This window comes from Bos indicus x Bos taurus, chromosome 13 (genome assembly GCF_003369695.1).
Source record: "Bos indicus x Bos taurus breed Angus x Brahman F1 hybrid chromosome 13, Bos_hybrid_MaternalHap_v2.0, whole genome shotgun sequence".
In the NCBI taxonomy this organism is placed as follows: domain Eukaryota; kingdom Metazoa; phylum Chordata; class Mammalia; order Artiodactyla; family Bovidae; genus Bos; species Bos indicus x Bos taurus.
In genome coordinates, this window is record NC_040088.1 from 36,906,142 (window position 1) to 36,922,602 (window position 16,461).

Genomic DNA, 16,461 nt, shown 5'->3' on the forward strand with positions numbered 1-16,461 from the left:
TCCTGACAGTGGTAAAGCTTTTGCCAATGCACACGGCATGATTGACTCAACCGTACCCTTTAAATATACCTAGTTCACGATGTGTCAATTATATCTCAGTACAGGAGAAGGCAATGGCAACCCACTCCAGTACTTTCCCATCCATAGGAAAATCCCATGGATGGAAGAGCCCGGTAGGCTGCTGTGCATGGGGTCACTAGGAGTCAGACACGACTGAGCAACTTCACTTTCACTTTTCCTTTCATGCATTGGAAAAGGAAATGGCAACCCACTCCAGTGTTCTTGTCTGGAGAATCCCAGGGACGGGGGAGCCTGATGGGGTGCCGTCTGTGGGGTCGCACAGAGTCGGACATGACTGAAGTGACTTAGCAGCAGCCAGCAGCACAGTGGCTTTTAAAAACAAATAAAATGGTAAAGTTGTGGAACCTCCGTCTGCAAAGTACACAAGGAAGTTCACACCTAAAATAGCCACCCTTTCTGAATTCCCATGGGTCTCTGAAGTAACCGTGAAACTTCCCTTTGACATGGCCAAATGTCCAAGAAATAACTTCATTCACAATGTGCTGTTAAGGAACAACACAATAATATATCACCAGTACTTCAGCAGGAAGCAGGAATTTGAAAAGAACTCCTCGGACAGGGCGTGCTGATTCACACATAAAGGGCATGCTCCTTCACCCTGAAGAGCTCTTGACTGCACCTCTCATTCACTCTTCCCGCTAGCCCGTTCGACTCTCAGCACCCATAACCTAGGATGCGCCTGAGGCTGTGGTTCCACAGCACACTGACGCCCAGTGCGACGTGCGCCTCACCAGACTGTCAGAAAGTCTGGAGGGTGACAAAGGCACCACTTGCCGTCGAGTCCTTAGCACGAATAGCTGTGCCTCTAAGTGTCACGCTGGCCAGAAAAATGCCATCTGGACCATGGACGACACAGCCTGGACTGCAGTCCACTTACATCTCAGCACCTCAACAATCAGGTCCATGTCGGTGCTGAGCTTCTTGATGTGGTCCAGGTTAGCTACTGTGGTGATTGGCACGTACTGGTCACTGTCCATCTGTGATATAAGGTACATGTCACTAGCAAGGTTCTCCCTGCAGAAAGAAGACAATCTTTCTTAGTTCACAGCTTTTTAATTTTTCACAGCTTTATTAAAAGGAAGCTTCATGAGAGGAAATGAGCGTGTACGATGTACTCTGCTATTTGCCATCTCTCTGACCTTGGGTCAATTTTGTCAAAGACATCTGGGGAAGCAGAGAGAGCAAGTGTACTGCAGTTTATACAATCAAAATCAGTAAGCAAGTCAATCTTTAAAAAATTATTTCTAGCTTATCTTTGTTCTAAAAAAGTGTTTGAGAAGCTTATTAAAAATAGAAACACACTTCTTAAAGTAAGGAAACCCAGATGAGAGAATGAGAAAGTAAGAAAAATGTGAAAAGGCCAAGAAAAGCTGGTGCCCAGAGTGCTTGTGGTTCGGGCTGAACAGCTATCAGAGAGGCTATGGCTCCACCCCTGGCCTCCAGCTTCTGCAGCAGAGGCTGGAAAAGCAGGGAAGTAACCAACAGCACGACCTCATCACCACCTGTGAGACTGACCACCTACGGCCCCACCCCCGAAGTCTGATTCCAGGGGCACGGGATGGCAATAGGAGACCTTGACTTCCTACAGATGGAGGTACAGACACAGATGTTAACATGTAAAGTACTACATCTATACAGAGTAACAACATACAACACCTTAGGTACCAGGTGCTAGAAAAACACTACCATCCTTACCTAGACAAGCAGAATTCCAATGTCTTTTTAAGTACTTCCCGGGGGTCTTCCTGGCTTTCTGGTTGAGAATCATTCCCTCCTACATAAAGGCAAAGGAAAAATGGCTTAAATTCACCAAGCACTTGATTCAGTATAGCAATTTTAATGGTTTCAATATACATAGTAATTTATCTATGTAATAGCAAATAAAAAAAATTATTTTACAAGGAAATCATATAGGCAAACAAAAGGAAACAAAAAATCCCTTACCCCCCAATACAAAAACAGTTTCAAAAATAACCTGAGGAGTAAGATTTATTAGCAAAGTTTAGCAGGAGCTTTTGTTTCAATTCAAAAAGGATTTACAGGTGACCTACAAGCAGATAAGATGCTAAAAATATAATAAAATATAAAGGAAATAAAGTGACTAAAGAGTTTTTAGACACAACTATATATATTTGCATGGCATAATAATACATGCAGGATTTCCTAACAAGAGACACTTGCATTTTAAAAGTCAAAGTTAAAGACCATCAAAAGCAAAGACAGAGTGGAAACATTGATGACAAAGAGACAGCACATGTTTTATGTAAAGAGCTTCAATAAAATCTATCTCCCACCAGGAAAAAAACAAACCAAAACAAACAAAACTAATGGACCTAATGAGACTGAAAATTAGAAATAAGCCTTGAAGCCACAGTCACATTCCATCCCTTCATCCAGAAAGGGCTCTCATGCACACATGTTCAAGTCCATACTGAACAGATAGCACTGCCTCCTGAGACACCTCCTGCGTGCTGGGCACTGCTGCAGAGCTGCCTGTGTGTGTGCTGTGTGCTCACTCATGTCTGATCTTCGTGACTCTTTGAACTGTAGCCTGCCAGGCTCCTCTGTCCACTGGATTCTCCAGACAAGAATACTGGATTCTCCAGACAAGAATACTGGAGTGGGCTGCCATGCTTTTCTCCAGGGGATCTTTCTAACCCAGGGATCAAACCCATGTCTCCTGCATCTCCTGCACTAGCAGGCGGGTTCTTTACCACTGAGCCACCTGGGAAGCCCCAGTAGAGCTCCTTACTCAGCCTCAAAGAGGCAGTCTCTGCTCTTAGAAGGAGGCAATCAATAGCCAAATAAGTAAACAGTAAACAGGTAGAATCGGACACAAAGGAGAAAAGCATAGGGCACAAGCAGACTCAATGCAGAAGGAATAATCAGCAAGCTCGAAAACAGGTCATATGAAATTAGTCAGCTAGAGGAACACAAAGAAAAAAGAATGAAGAACAAGGAAGAAAGCCTACCTGACTTGTGATACACAACCAGCAGTATTTCTGTACACTAACAACAAACTATCCGAAGAAGAAACTAAGAAAACGATCCCACTCACAACTGCAAGTGAAAGAATTAAATATCCAGGAATAAATCTAACCAAAAGGAGAAAGATCTGTAAGCTGGAAACCTGAAGGTACTGATGAAAGAAATTAAAGACAAATAAATGAAAACATATCCCCATTTCTTGGGTTAGAAGAATACTGTGAAGATCTCCATGTAAAAATATTCCAAGCAATCTACAGATTCAATGCAATCAATCCTTATCAAAATTCTAATGGCATTTTTTGCATAAGTACATCAAACAACCCTACAATTTGCATGAAACCAAAAGACTGAATAGCGAAAGAAATCTTGAGTAAGAAGCACAATGCTGGAAGCATCACACTTCCTGACTCCAAACTACTTTGAAAAGCTATAGTTATCAAAAAAATATGCTATTGGCATAAAATAGACATACAGACCAATGGAATAGAACTGAGAACCCAGAGATAAACCCACATGCATGTGACCAGCTGATCTTCAACAAGGCTGCCAAGAATACTTAAGGAGAAAGGACAATTTCTTTAATAAATAATGCTGGGAAAACTGACAGCCACATGCAAGAGAATTAATGGAACCCTTATTTTACCTCATATACAAAAACCAACTCAAAATGATTTAAAGACTTAGATGTAAGAGCTGAAACTTAAAGACTTACATTAAGAGCTGAAACTGTATAACTTAAAAAAAAGAAACAGCCAATGTAAAAAAAAATGTCCTAGCAATCAGACTTGGCAACAATCTTTTTGGATATAACACCCAAAGCACAGGCAACAAAAGCAAAAATAAACATGGGGACTACATTCCATTAATAAGGTTTTGTACAGGAGAACAAGATGGCAGATGAGTAGGTAGACATGGAGTACATCTCCTTCCACGGATACATCAGGAATGCACCTTCAGACACAGAAGTGCACGCAGAACACAGGCTGAGAGCGGACAGGAGGACCTGACCAGAGGGAAAGAATATACAGAACCACGCAAAACTTGATATCAAGCCCTGAGCCTTTGGAGTGGGAGCACTGATTCCAAGACTCTAGACTACCAGAGAACTAACCCCAGGGAGTATCAAATAGAGAGAACGCACACAAAGGAAACCACGTGAATACAAGCCCTGGCATCACCTAGCCATCGGTAGCACCCTGTGCAGGACTCCTCATCTAATCAACAAACAAAACAAAAATACAAACTCAATCATCAGCAGACAGGATTACCACCTCACTTAGCATTGCTCATCAGAGGAAAAACACACACACACTCAGCACAAATCTCACCCTATATGAAGCTGACACAAACACTGGACCAACCTTACAAGGGCAGAAACCAAAAGGAAGAAAGAATTCAACCTTCAAGCCTGGGAAAAGGAGACCTCAAACACAGTAAGTTAAAAAAAAAAAAATAATAATGAAAAGGCAGAGAAATACTACACAAATGAAGGAACAAACCAGAAGGACAGAAGTCCAAATAAATGAAGAGGAAATAGGCAAACTACATGAAAAAGAATTCAGAATAATGATAGTAAAGATGATCAAAAACCTTGAAAACAGAATGGAGAAAATGCAAGAATCAATTAACAAAGACCCACAAGAATTAAAGAATAAACATAAAGAGACAAACAACACAATTACTGAAATTAAAAATATTCTAGAAGGAATCAATAGCAGACTATCTGAAACAGAAGAACGAATCAGTGAGCTGGAAGATAAAATGGTGGAAATAACTTCTGAAGAGCAGAATAAGTAAAAAGAATGAAAAGAATTCAGGATAGTCTCAGAGACCTCTCAGACAATATCAAACACACCAACATTCGAATTATAGGGGTCCCAGAAGAAGAAGAGAAAAAGAGAGTGTATGAGAAAACTTTTGAAGAGATTATAGTTGAAAATTTCTCCAACATGGAAAAGGAAATAGTCAATCAAGGCCAAGAGGCACAAAGAGTCCCATACAAGATAAACCCAAGGAGAAACATGCCAAGACACATACTAATCAAACTAACAAAGACTCAGCACAAAGAAAGAATATTAAAAGCAGCAAGGGAGAAGCAACAAGCAACATACAAGGGAAACCCCATACACTTAACAGCTGATCTTTCAGCAGAATCTCTGTAAGCCAGAAGAGAATGGCAGGATATATTTAAAGGACTGAAAGGGAAAAATCTACAACCAAGATTACAGTACCCAGGCAAGGATCTCATTCAAAACTGATGGAGAAATGTAGTTTTTCAGACAAGCAAAAGTTAAAAGAATTCAGTACCACCAAACCACCTTTACAACAAATGTTAAAGGGACTTCTATAGTCAAAAAACACAAGAGAAGAAGAAAGATCTACAAAATCAACCCCAAACAATTAAGAAAATGGCAATAGGAAAATATATATCAATAATTACTTTATTATTTTTTTTTTCAATAATTACTTTAAATGTAAGTGGATTAAATGCTCCAACCAAAAGACACAGACTGGCTGAATGGATACAAAAACAAAACCCATATATATGCTGTCTACAAGAAACCCACTTCAGACCTAAAGACACATACAAACTGAAAGTGAGAGGATGGAAAAATATATTCCATGCAAATGGGAAGCAAAAGAAAGCTGGAGTAGTAATACTCGTATCAGACAAAATAGACCTTAAAATAAAGAAGATTACAAGAAATAAGGAAGGACACTACATAATGATCAAGGGATCAATCTAAGAGGAAGATACCCTCTTGGGTGCAATATCTATGCACCCAACATAAAGCACCTCAACACATAAGACAAACACTAACAGACATAAAAGGAGAAATTGACAGTAGCACAGTAGTAGGAGACTTTACCACCCCACTCACACCAATGGACAGATCATCAAGAGAATAGTAATAAGGAAATACAAGTCTTAAATGATACATTAGATGAGTTGGATCTCATTGATATCTTCAGGACATTCCATCCAAATGCAAAAGAATACACTGTCTTCTCAAGTGTACACGGAACATATTTCAGGATAGACCACATCTTGGGTCACAAATCAAACCTCAGTAAATTTAAGAAAACTGAAATTGTATCAAGCATCTTCTCTGATCACAATGCTATGAGACTAGATATCAATTACAAGAAAAAACTGTAAGAAACACAAACACATGGAGATTAAACAACACATTTCTAAATAACCAACAGGTTACTGAAGAAATCAAAAGGGAAATCAAAAAATTTCTAGAAACAAATGACAATGAAAACACAACTCAAAACCTATGGGATGCAGTGAAAGCAGTTCTAAGAGGGAAGTTTATAGCAATACAATCCCACCTCAAGAAACAAGAAAAACATCAAATGACAACCTAACTTTACACCTAAAACAACTGGAAAAAGAAAAATAAAAAAGCAACCAAAATTAGTAGAAGGAAAGAAATCAAAAGATCAAAACAGAAATGAATGAAAAAGAAATGAAAGAAACAAGAAGTAAAGGTTAATAAAACTAAAAGCTGGTTCTTTGAGAAGATAAACAAATTGACAAGCCTTTAGCCAGACTCATCAAGAAAAAAAGAGAGAAGGATCAAATCAACAGAATTAGAAATGGAAAAGAAGTCACAACAGACAATGCAGAAATACAAAGGAATGTAAGAGACTATCATGAACAACTATATGACAATAAAATGGATAACCTGGAAGAAACGGACAGATTCTTAGAAAAGTTCAATCTCCCAAGACTGAACCAGGAAGAAATAGAAATTATGAACAACCCAAACACTGAAATTGAAGCTGTGATCAAAAATCTCCCAAAAAACAAAAGCCCAGGACCAGACGGCTTCACAGGAGAATTCTATCAAACATTTAGAGAAGATCTAATGCCTATCCTTCTAAAACTCGTTCAAAAAATTGCAGAGGAAGGAACATTTCCAACCTCATTCTACGAGGCCACCACCACCCTGATACCAAAACCAGACAAACAGAGCACAAAAAAAGAAAACTACAGGCCGATATCACTGATGAACATGGATGCAAAAATCCTCAACAAACTTTTAGCACACAGAATTCAGTAACACATCAAAAAGCTTGCTTTTTCCCTGCTGCCATGGAGCCGTGTGGAGGCGGAGGTTCGGGTGCATTAAAGATTCGGCTCCACCTATAACCCACTGCCATGGCCGAGAAAGGCATTGCTGCTGGAGGCGTAGTGGACATTAATACTGCTCTGCAAGAGATGCTGAACACTGCCCTCATCCACTATGGCTTAGCACGTGGAATTCACGAAACTGCCAAAGCCTTAAACAAGCGTCAAGCCCATCTACGTGTGCTTGCATCCAACTGTGATGAGCCTATGTATTTCAAGTTGGTGGAGGTCCTTTGTGTTGAGCATCAAATCAACCTGATTAATGTTGATAACAAGAAACTAGGGGAATGGGTAGGCCTCTGCAAAACTGACAGAGAGGGAAAACCCCGTAAAGTGGTTGGGTGCAGTTATGTGGTGGTTAAGGACTATGGCAGAGTCCCAGGCCAAGGATGTCATCAAGGAACACTTCAAATGCAAGAAATGGTGAAATAAAAAAATGAGTTCTTGGGAAAAAAAAAAAAGCTCATACATCATGATCAAGTTGGGTTTATTCCAGGAATAAAGGAATAAAGGATTCTTTAATACATGCAAATCAATCAATGTGATACACCATATTAAAAAATTGAAAGATAAAAACCATATGATAATCTCAATAGATGCAGAAAAAGCCTTTGACAAAGTTCAGCACCCATTTATGATTAAAACTCTTCAAAAAATGGGCATAGAAGGAACCTACCTCAACATAATAAAAGCCATATATGATAAGCCTACAGCAAACATTATTTTCACTGGTGAAAAACTAAAAACATTCCCTCAAGATCAGGAAAAAGATAAAGGTGTCTACTTTCACCACTATTATTCAACATAGTTCTTGAAATTCTAGCTATAGCAGTCAAAGAAGAAAAAGAAATAAAAGGAATCCAAATTGGAAAAGAAGTAAAGCTCACACTGTTTGCAGATGACATGATACTGTACCTAGGAAACCCTAAAGATACTATCAGAAAATTACTAGAAAAGAAGAAGCAAAGCTCTCACGGTTTGCAGATGACATGATACTGTACCTGCTGCTGCTAAGTCACCTCAGTCGTGTCCGACTCCATGTGACCCCATAGACGGCAGCCCACCAGGCTCCCCTGTCCCTGGGATTCTCCAGGCAAGAACACTGGAGTGGGTTGCCATTTCCTTCTCCAATGCATGAAAGCGAAGTCGCTCAGTCGTGTCTGACTCATAGCGACCCCATGGACTGCAGCCTTCCAGGCTCCCCCGTCCATGGGATTTTCCAGGCCAGAGTACTGAAGTGGGGTGCCATTGCCTTCTCCAATACTGTACCTATGAAACCCTAAAGATACTATCAGGAAATTACTAGAGCTAATTACTAGTGAATTTAGCAAAGTTACAAGATACAAAATTAATACACAGAAATCACTTGCATTTCTATATACAACAATGAAAACTCAGAAAGAGAAACTAAGGAATCAATCCCATTCACCACAGCAACAAAAAGAATTAAATATCTAGGAATAAACTTACCTGAGACAAAAGAACTGTACACAGAAATTTATAAGACACTAATGAAAGAAATCAAAGACAACATAAACAGATGCAGAGATATTCCATGTTCTCGGATAGGAAGAATCAATATTGTGAAAATGACTATACTACCAAACGCAATCTACAGATTCAATGCAATCCCTATCAAATTAGCAATGGCATTTTTCACAGAGCTAGAACATAAAATTTCACAATTCATATGGAAACACAAAAGACCCCAAATAGCCAAAAGCAGTCTTGAAAAAGAAGAATGGAGCTGGAGGAATCAACCTTCCTGACTTTAGATTATACTACAAAGCTACAGACGTTAAGACAGTATGGTACTGGCACAAAAACAGAAATATAGAACAATGGAACAAGATAGAAAACCCAGAAACAAACTCATGTACTTCTGGGTACCTTATTTTTGACAAAGGAGACAAGAATATACAATGGGGCAAAGACAGACTCTTCAATAAATGGTGCTGGGAAAACCGGACAGCTACATATAAAAGAATGAAATTAGAACACTTCCTAACACCACACAAAGATAAACTCAAAATGGACTGAAGACCTAAATGTAAGACCAGAAATATAAAACTCTTAGAGGAAAACATAGGCAGAACACTTGATGACATAAATCAAAGCAAGATCCTCTACAACCTATGTCTTAGGGTAACAGGAAAAAAAAAAAAAAAACAAAAGTAAACAAGTGGGACCTGATGAAACTTAATAGCTTTTGCACAGCAAAGGAAACTATAAGCAAAGTGAAAAGACAACCCTCAGAATGGGAGAAAATAATAGCAAATGAAACAACTGACAAAGGATTAATTTCCCAAATATAAAAGCAGCTCAAACAACTCAATGCCAAAAAAACAAACAACCCAATCAAAAAGTGGGAAAAGACTTAAACAGGCATTTCTCCAAAGAAGACAAACAGATGGCTAACAAACACATGAAAAGATGCTCAACATTACTCATTATTGGAGAAATGCAAAACAAAAACACAATGAGATATCACCTCACACTGGTCAGAATGGCCCTCATCAAAAAGTCTACAAACAATAAATACTGGAGAGGATGTGGAGAAAAGGAACACTTTTGCACTGCTGGTGGGAAAGTAAACTGATACAGCCACTATGGAAGATGGTATGGAGATTCCTTAAAAAACTAGGAATAAAACCACCATATGACCCAGCAATCCCACTCCTAGGCATATACCCTGAGGAAACCAAAATTGAAAAAGACACATGCATACCATTGTTCACTGCAGCACTATTTACAATAGCTAGAACATGGAAGCAACCTAGATGTCCATCGACAGATGCATGGATAAAGAAGTTGTGGTACATATACACAATGGAGTATTACTCAACCATAAAAAGGATTGCATTTGAGTCAGTTCTGATGAGGTGGATGAACCTAGAACCTATTATAGACAGTGAAGTGAGTCAGAAAGAGAAAGACAAATATTGTATTCTAATCACCGACTCGATGGACTTGAGTTTGGTGAACTCCGGGAGTTGGTGATGGACAGGGAGGCCTCTGGCGTGCTGCAATTCATGGGGTTGCAAAGAGTTGGACACGACTGAGTGACTGCACTGAACTGAACTGAATGCATATACACGGAATCTAGAAAAATGGTACTGAAGAATTTATTTATTGGGCAGCAATGGAGAAAACAGATTTGGAGAATAGACTTATGGATATGGGGAGAGGGTGAGATGTATGGAATGAGTAACATGGAAACTTACATTACCATATATAAAACAGATAGCCAATGGGAATTTGCTGTATGGCTCAGGAAACTCAAATAGGGGCTCTGTATCAATCTAGATGGGTAGGATGGGGCGGGAGATGGGAGAGAGGTTAAAAAAGGAGGGGATATATGTATACCTATGTTTCTGAACTGCATTTCTGGAGAAGACTCTTGAGAGTCCCATGGACTGCAAGGAGATCCAACCAGTCCATCCTAAAGGAGATCAGCCCTGGGTGTTCTTTGGAAGGACTGATGCTGACGCTGAAACTGCAATACTTTGGCCACCTCATGCGAAGAGGAGACTCATTAAAAAAGACTCTAATGCTGGGAGGGATTGGGGGCAGGAGGACAGGGGATGACAGAGGATGAGATGGCTGGATGGCATCACTGACTCGATGGACGTGAGTCTGAGTGAACTCCGGGAGTTGGTGATGGACAGGGAGGCCTGGCGTGCTGCAATTCACGGGGTCGCAAAGAGTCAGACGACTGAGTGACTGAACTGAACTGAACTGGCTGATTCATGTTGAGGTTTGACAGAAAACAATAAAATTCTGTAACGCAATTATCCTTCAATAAAAAAAAATTTTTTTTAATCTCAAAAAAAACACCTTTTGTACAGTAAAGGATACCATCAACAAAATGAAAAAAACAACCTACTGAACAGGAGAAAATATTTACAAATCATGTACCTGACAAGGGGTTAATATTCAAAATACATAAGGAACTAATATAACTCAGTAGCAAAAAAAAAAAAAAAAAACAACCTATGATTAAAAGAAACAATGGGTAAAGGACTTAAACAGAGAGTTTCTCAAAGAAGACATACAGATAGCCAAGCAGCACATGAAAAGATGTTCAACATCTCTAATCATTAGGGGACTACAAGTCAAAAACCAAAATGAGGACCACTGCTCACCTGTCAAAACTGTCATTATCCAAAAAAAAAGGTAACAAATGACAAGTGTGGGAAGGATGTCAAGAAAAGGGCGCGCTGCCCCACCCCTGCCCCGTGTATTACTGGTGGGGACGTAAACTGGCACAGCCACCACGGAAAAGTGTGGAGGTTCTTCAAAAATTAAAATAGCACAACCACATGATCCACGAGTCCCATTACCGGGCATACACACAAAGGAAAGGAGCTCAGAGTCTCAAAGATCTGCCTGCACCTCCATGTTTACAAGGACTATTTATAATACCCAAGACATGGAAACCTCCCACGTGTCTATCAATGGGTGAATGGATAAAAAAAATGTGTCTGTGTGTGTGTGTCTGTCTATATATAGTCCAGGGCATGGAACAATGCAGGGACAGAGCATACCAGGAGGGTGCCCAGAGACGTGGGAAACCCCTGGACGCAGGCGCATATGGGATCACGAAAGAGTCAGACACGATTTAGTGACTGAACAACAAATATACACACACAATATATACACAGTGGAGTATTATTCCACAAGAAACCCGACCAACATACAACAACATGGATGAATTTAGAGACTACTGTGCTAAGTGAAATAAGTCAGAAAGAACCCCCCAAAGCTACACAATGCCACTTATATGAGGAATCTAAAAAAGTTGTGAACATACAGAACCAGAGGGTAGAGCCATGGCTGCCAGGGGTTGGAGGCAGGAAATGGAAAGACGCTGCTTTAAGAATACAAACGTTCAGTTGTAAGACATAAGCTCTGGGATCTACTGTATAGCATGGTGACTATAGTTAATAATGCTGTACTGTATACTTGAACTTTGCCAAGAGAGCAGATCTTAAGTGTTCTCAGCATTCCAATGGGAAAAAAAAGTATATGAGGTGATAGCTATTAAACCATCATGTTGCTATACACCTTAAGCATAATTAACATTTACTTGTCAATTACACCTAAATAAAAAGAGAAAGAAAACTGTAACCTCCCACCATTTACTCATCATGACCTGTCTTCTCCATGGTGTGCATCACCCTCTCACATTATCTAACGTGAACATAAGTATATTCTGTGTATGATGACAGTCTGTCTCTGCCCGAATGGATGTAAGCACCCAGAGAACAGGAGCTTTCACCAATCGTATGCACTGAGTCCCAAGTACATCTGGCACATGGTGGATTTTAAATATCTTTTTTATTAAAAAAACAAACAAACCAGTTTTCTAGATGTAGAGCATTAGCTCCTGAGAGAGACACAAGGATGGCCTGGGCTCAGGGAGCAGACAGAAGCCCGAAGGTCCCTGAGTCCAGGGTGTGGGACAATGCAGGAACAGAGCACACCAAGAGGGCACCCAGAGGTGCAAGGCACCCCTGGAGGCAGGCGCACGTTCCCTGCATAGCACAGGCACGAGGACTCCCTGAGGCCAGGGAAGGATCACATCAAAGGAAGGAGGGAGCTCACGCCTCCTGCTCTGCCCTCATGAACACTTCATGGACACTCCTGAAGTGTAGGCTGGCACAGTGACAGGACTGCATGTAGAAGGGAATAAAAAGAGTAACTTCACAGTTGAGAAAGCTAATAATAAACCTACTTCAGCCAGCTGGTCACGGTCAACAACAGCAGCAATAAATCATGTTGGCAGTATGTACTCTTAATGTGATGGGATGAAAATGGCTCTTGACTTCTGTGGTATTCCTTCCCTCAAACCCACCATGGTAAGAAAAACATCACACAAATTCCAGTATCATGCAAAATAACTGAGCAGTACTCCTCAAAATTAAATAACTGAGCCGTACTCCTCAAAATTATCAAGGTCATCAAAAACAAGTAACCTCTGAGAAGCTGTTACAGGCAAGAGAGCCTAAGAACACAAGTCACCACATGTAATATGGTGTCCTGGGACAGAAAAATGTCAATAGGTGAAATGCACCAATTCTGGTTCAGGAACTGTGGCAAATGCATCATACGAATATAAGGTGTTAACAGGAGAAAACGAATGCTGGGTCTATGGGAACTCTCTGTACTCCATCTGCTCAATTTTCCTGTAAGTCGAAAGCTATTCTCAAACAACTAGCAAGGTAAGAGACTCAAATCTAACCATATTAATTACCATAGTAAACGTTAACATTCTAAATGCCTTAATTAAAGTCAGATCCTGGAACTAACAGGATCTGACTTATTATCCAAATACTGGTTCTTTGAGATGAATAAAATTCACAAACGTCTACCCAGACTAACTATGGGGAGAGGGGGAGAGAAGACAAGAATTACCAACAACAGGAATGAGTGCTATGACATGACAACGAATTTTATAGATACTCAAAGGATAAATAGAGTACTGTGAGCAATTCTATGCAATAACTTGGACAATTTAGATGAAATGGACAAAGTACGTAAGTAGAGACATAAGAAACCAAAGCTCTCTCAAGAAGAAATAAACCTGGTTAGCCCTATATAAAAAACCAAACAAAGTGTAGCTGACAATTTTCCCACAATCAATATTCTACATTTGGATGGCTTCATTTTTCATTTAAGGAAGAAATAAACTCTTCCCAAAAATTCAGTAGGAGGGAAAACATCAAAATAAACCTACAGACCAACATCCCTCATGAACGCAGGCGTACAAATTCTAAGCAGAATTATGGCCAATCCAATCCAATAATATATGAGAAATGTATAACATCCTGACTCAGTGAGGCATACCCCAGGAATTTAAGGTTGGTTAAACATTTTCTAAAAATCAATGTAATTTATCTTAACACACACACACAAAAAATACAATACAAAAAAAAAAAATACAATCATTGCCACAGATGAAGAAAAAGCATGACAAATTCCTCTTTAACCATTCCTCCTCAAAACTCTCAGCAGATCATAACAGAAGGGGATCTGGTCCGCCCAGCAAAGGCCACAAACACAAAACCAAGAGCACCATTGTACTTAATGGCAAAAGACAATGCCCACCCCCGCTCACCATCAGTCAGATATTTGCTCTTACCACATCTGTAATTTCTTACCACATCTGCTCTTTCACCTCTGTAATGAAAGGTCTATTCAGTGCAATGAGGCAAGATAAATAAATAAAAGGAACTAGATTAGAGAGGAAATAAAACTGGATTTACTCACAGATAACACCAGTCCATGTAGAACATCCAATGGAATCTACAAAATAGTTTCTAAAACTAATATGTGAGCTTAATAAGCATTCAGGGTATGATTCCAATTTATACAAGTTAGTATATTTCTATCTATTAGTAACAAATAGTTGCAGATTGAATTTTTAAGAACCACTTACAATAGTATTCTTGCCTGGAGAATCCCATGGACCAAGGAGCCTGGTAGGTTATAGTCCATGGGGTCACAAAGAATCGGACACAACTAAGTGACTAACATACACTTTTACAATAGCACCAAAAAATATGAAATACTTAATGATAAACTTAACAGAAGATGCGAAAAGCCAGCAGGCTGAAAACTGAAACATACAGTGAAAAATACAGTCAAGAGAGACTAAAGATCTGAACAAGCAGAGACATATACCACGTCAGTCATGAACAGCAAGCCAAGATGCCAATCTTCTCCAACTCATCTACAGAGTCAATGAAATTTCAATAAAAATCTCAGCACGCTACAGAAATTGACCAGGTCACCTGAATTTGCATGGAAATGGAAAGGACCTAGATCAGCCAAAATAAGTCTGAAAAAGAACAAAATTGGAAGGCTAAATAATACTACCTGCTTTTAAAGCATTATTTACAGTAATTAAAACAGTGTGGTTTTGTTGTCCAATCAGACTGATGAGGAAGAGACAGTCCAGGGACAAACCCACATACTCAGGGACAAATGATTCTGACAAAGGCACAAAGGCAGTGCAGTGGGGAAGGGCAGGAGAGTCTGTCTGACAAATGCTACTGGAACAACTGCGTATCTATTAATACATGTGCTGGGGGGAGGGGAAGAACTCTGCTTCACACCTCCCACCACATACAAAAATTAATTAAAAAGGGACCACAGACCTAAAAAATGTAAAACCATGTAACTGGGACTTTCCTGGTGGTACAGTGGTTAAGAATCTGCCTGCCAACACATGAGACATGGGTTTGATCTAGGTCTGGCAAGATCCCACACTGCAGAGCAACTAAGCCCTCAGGCGTAACTACTGAGCCTGAAGTACTGCAGCTACTGAAGTCCACGCCCCTAGAGAAATGTCCACGCACAGCAACCAAGCACAGCTCTGACTGAGCCTGAGTGCTGCAGCTACTGAAGTCCACCCCCCTAGGGGAAAGTCCATGCCACAACCAAGAGCAGCTCCCACTCACCCCAACTGGAGAAAGCCTGTGCACAGCGATGAATAGCTGGTGCAGCCAAAAATAATTTTAAATAAAAAAAAATACAACTTAAACAGCAGAAAACATTTGTGACCCTGGATTAAAAGATTTTGTAGCAACAACATGAAAAGCAAGGTCCATAACTCCACAATGTAAAAGGTTTTAAACTTTTACTTTTCAAAAGATACTATTAGGAGAACAAAAAGACAAGCCACAGACTGGAAGGATGTATTTGCAAGTTACATACTGATAAAGACTTCTGTCCAAGGAACTCTCAACTCAACAATCAGATCAGATCAGATCAGATCAGTTGCTCAGTTGTGTCCGACTCTTGCGACCCCATGAATCGCAGCACACCAGGCCTCCCTGTCCATCACCAACTCCTGGAGTTCACTCAGACTCACGTCCATCGAGTCAGTGATGCCATCCAGCCATCTCATCCTCTGTCATCCCCTTCTCCTCCTGCCCCCAATCCCTCCCAGCATCAGAGTCTTTTCCAATGAGTCAACTCTTCGCATGAGGTGGCCAGAGTACTGGAGTTTCAGCTTTAGCATCAGTCCTTCCAAAGAAATCCCAGGGCTGATCTCCTTCAGAACGGACTGGTTGGATCTCCTTGCAGTCCAAGGGACTCTCAAAGAGTCTTCTCCAACATCACAGTTCAAAAGCATCAATTCTTCGGCGCTCAGCCTTCTTCACAGTCCAACTCTCACATCCATACATGACCACAGGAAAAACCATAGCCTTGACTAGACGGACCTTTGTTGGCAAAGTAATGTC

At 40.2% G+C, this 16,461-nt stretch overlaps 1 protein-coding gene and 1 pseudogene across 3 annotated transcripts in view; one reads left to right on the top strand and one right to left on the bottom strand.

The window, feature by feature from the left end:
* Nucleotides 1-16,461, bottom strand: part of LARP4B (La ribonucleoprotein domain family member 4B) — a 58,484-nt gene that overhangs the window by 18,513 nt on the left and 23,510 nt on the right. For all 3 annotated transcript variants that reach the window (XM_027559460.1, XM_027559457.1, XM_027559458.1), the window contains 2 exons: nt 1,777-1,855; nt 959-1,095 (listed from right to left, as the gene is read on the bottom strand). In XM_027559460.1, coding sequence (XP_027415261.1) covers nt 959-1,095; nt 1,777-1,855 — 216 coding nt within the window. The remainder of the gene's footprint in view (nt 1-958; nt 1,096-1,776; nt 1,856-16,461) is intronic.
* On the top strand, nt 7,079-7,651 carry LOC113903383 (annotated as a pseudogene).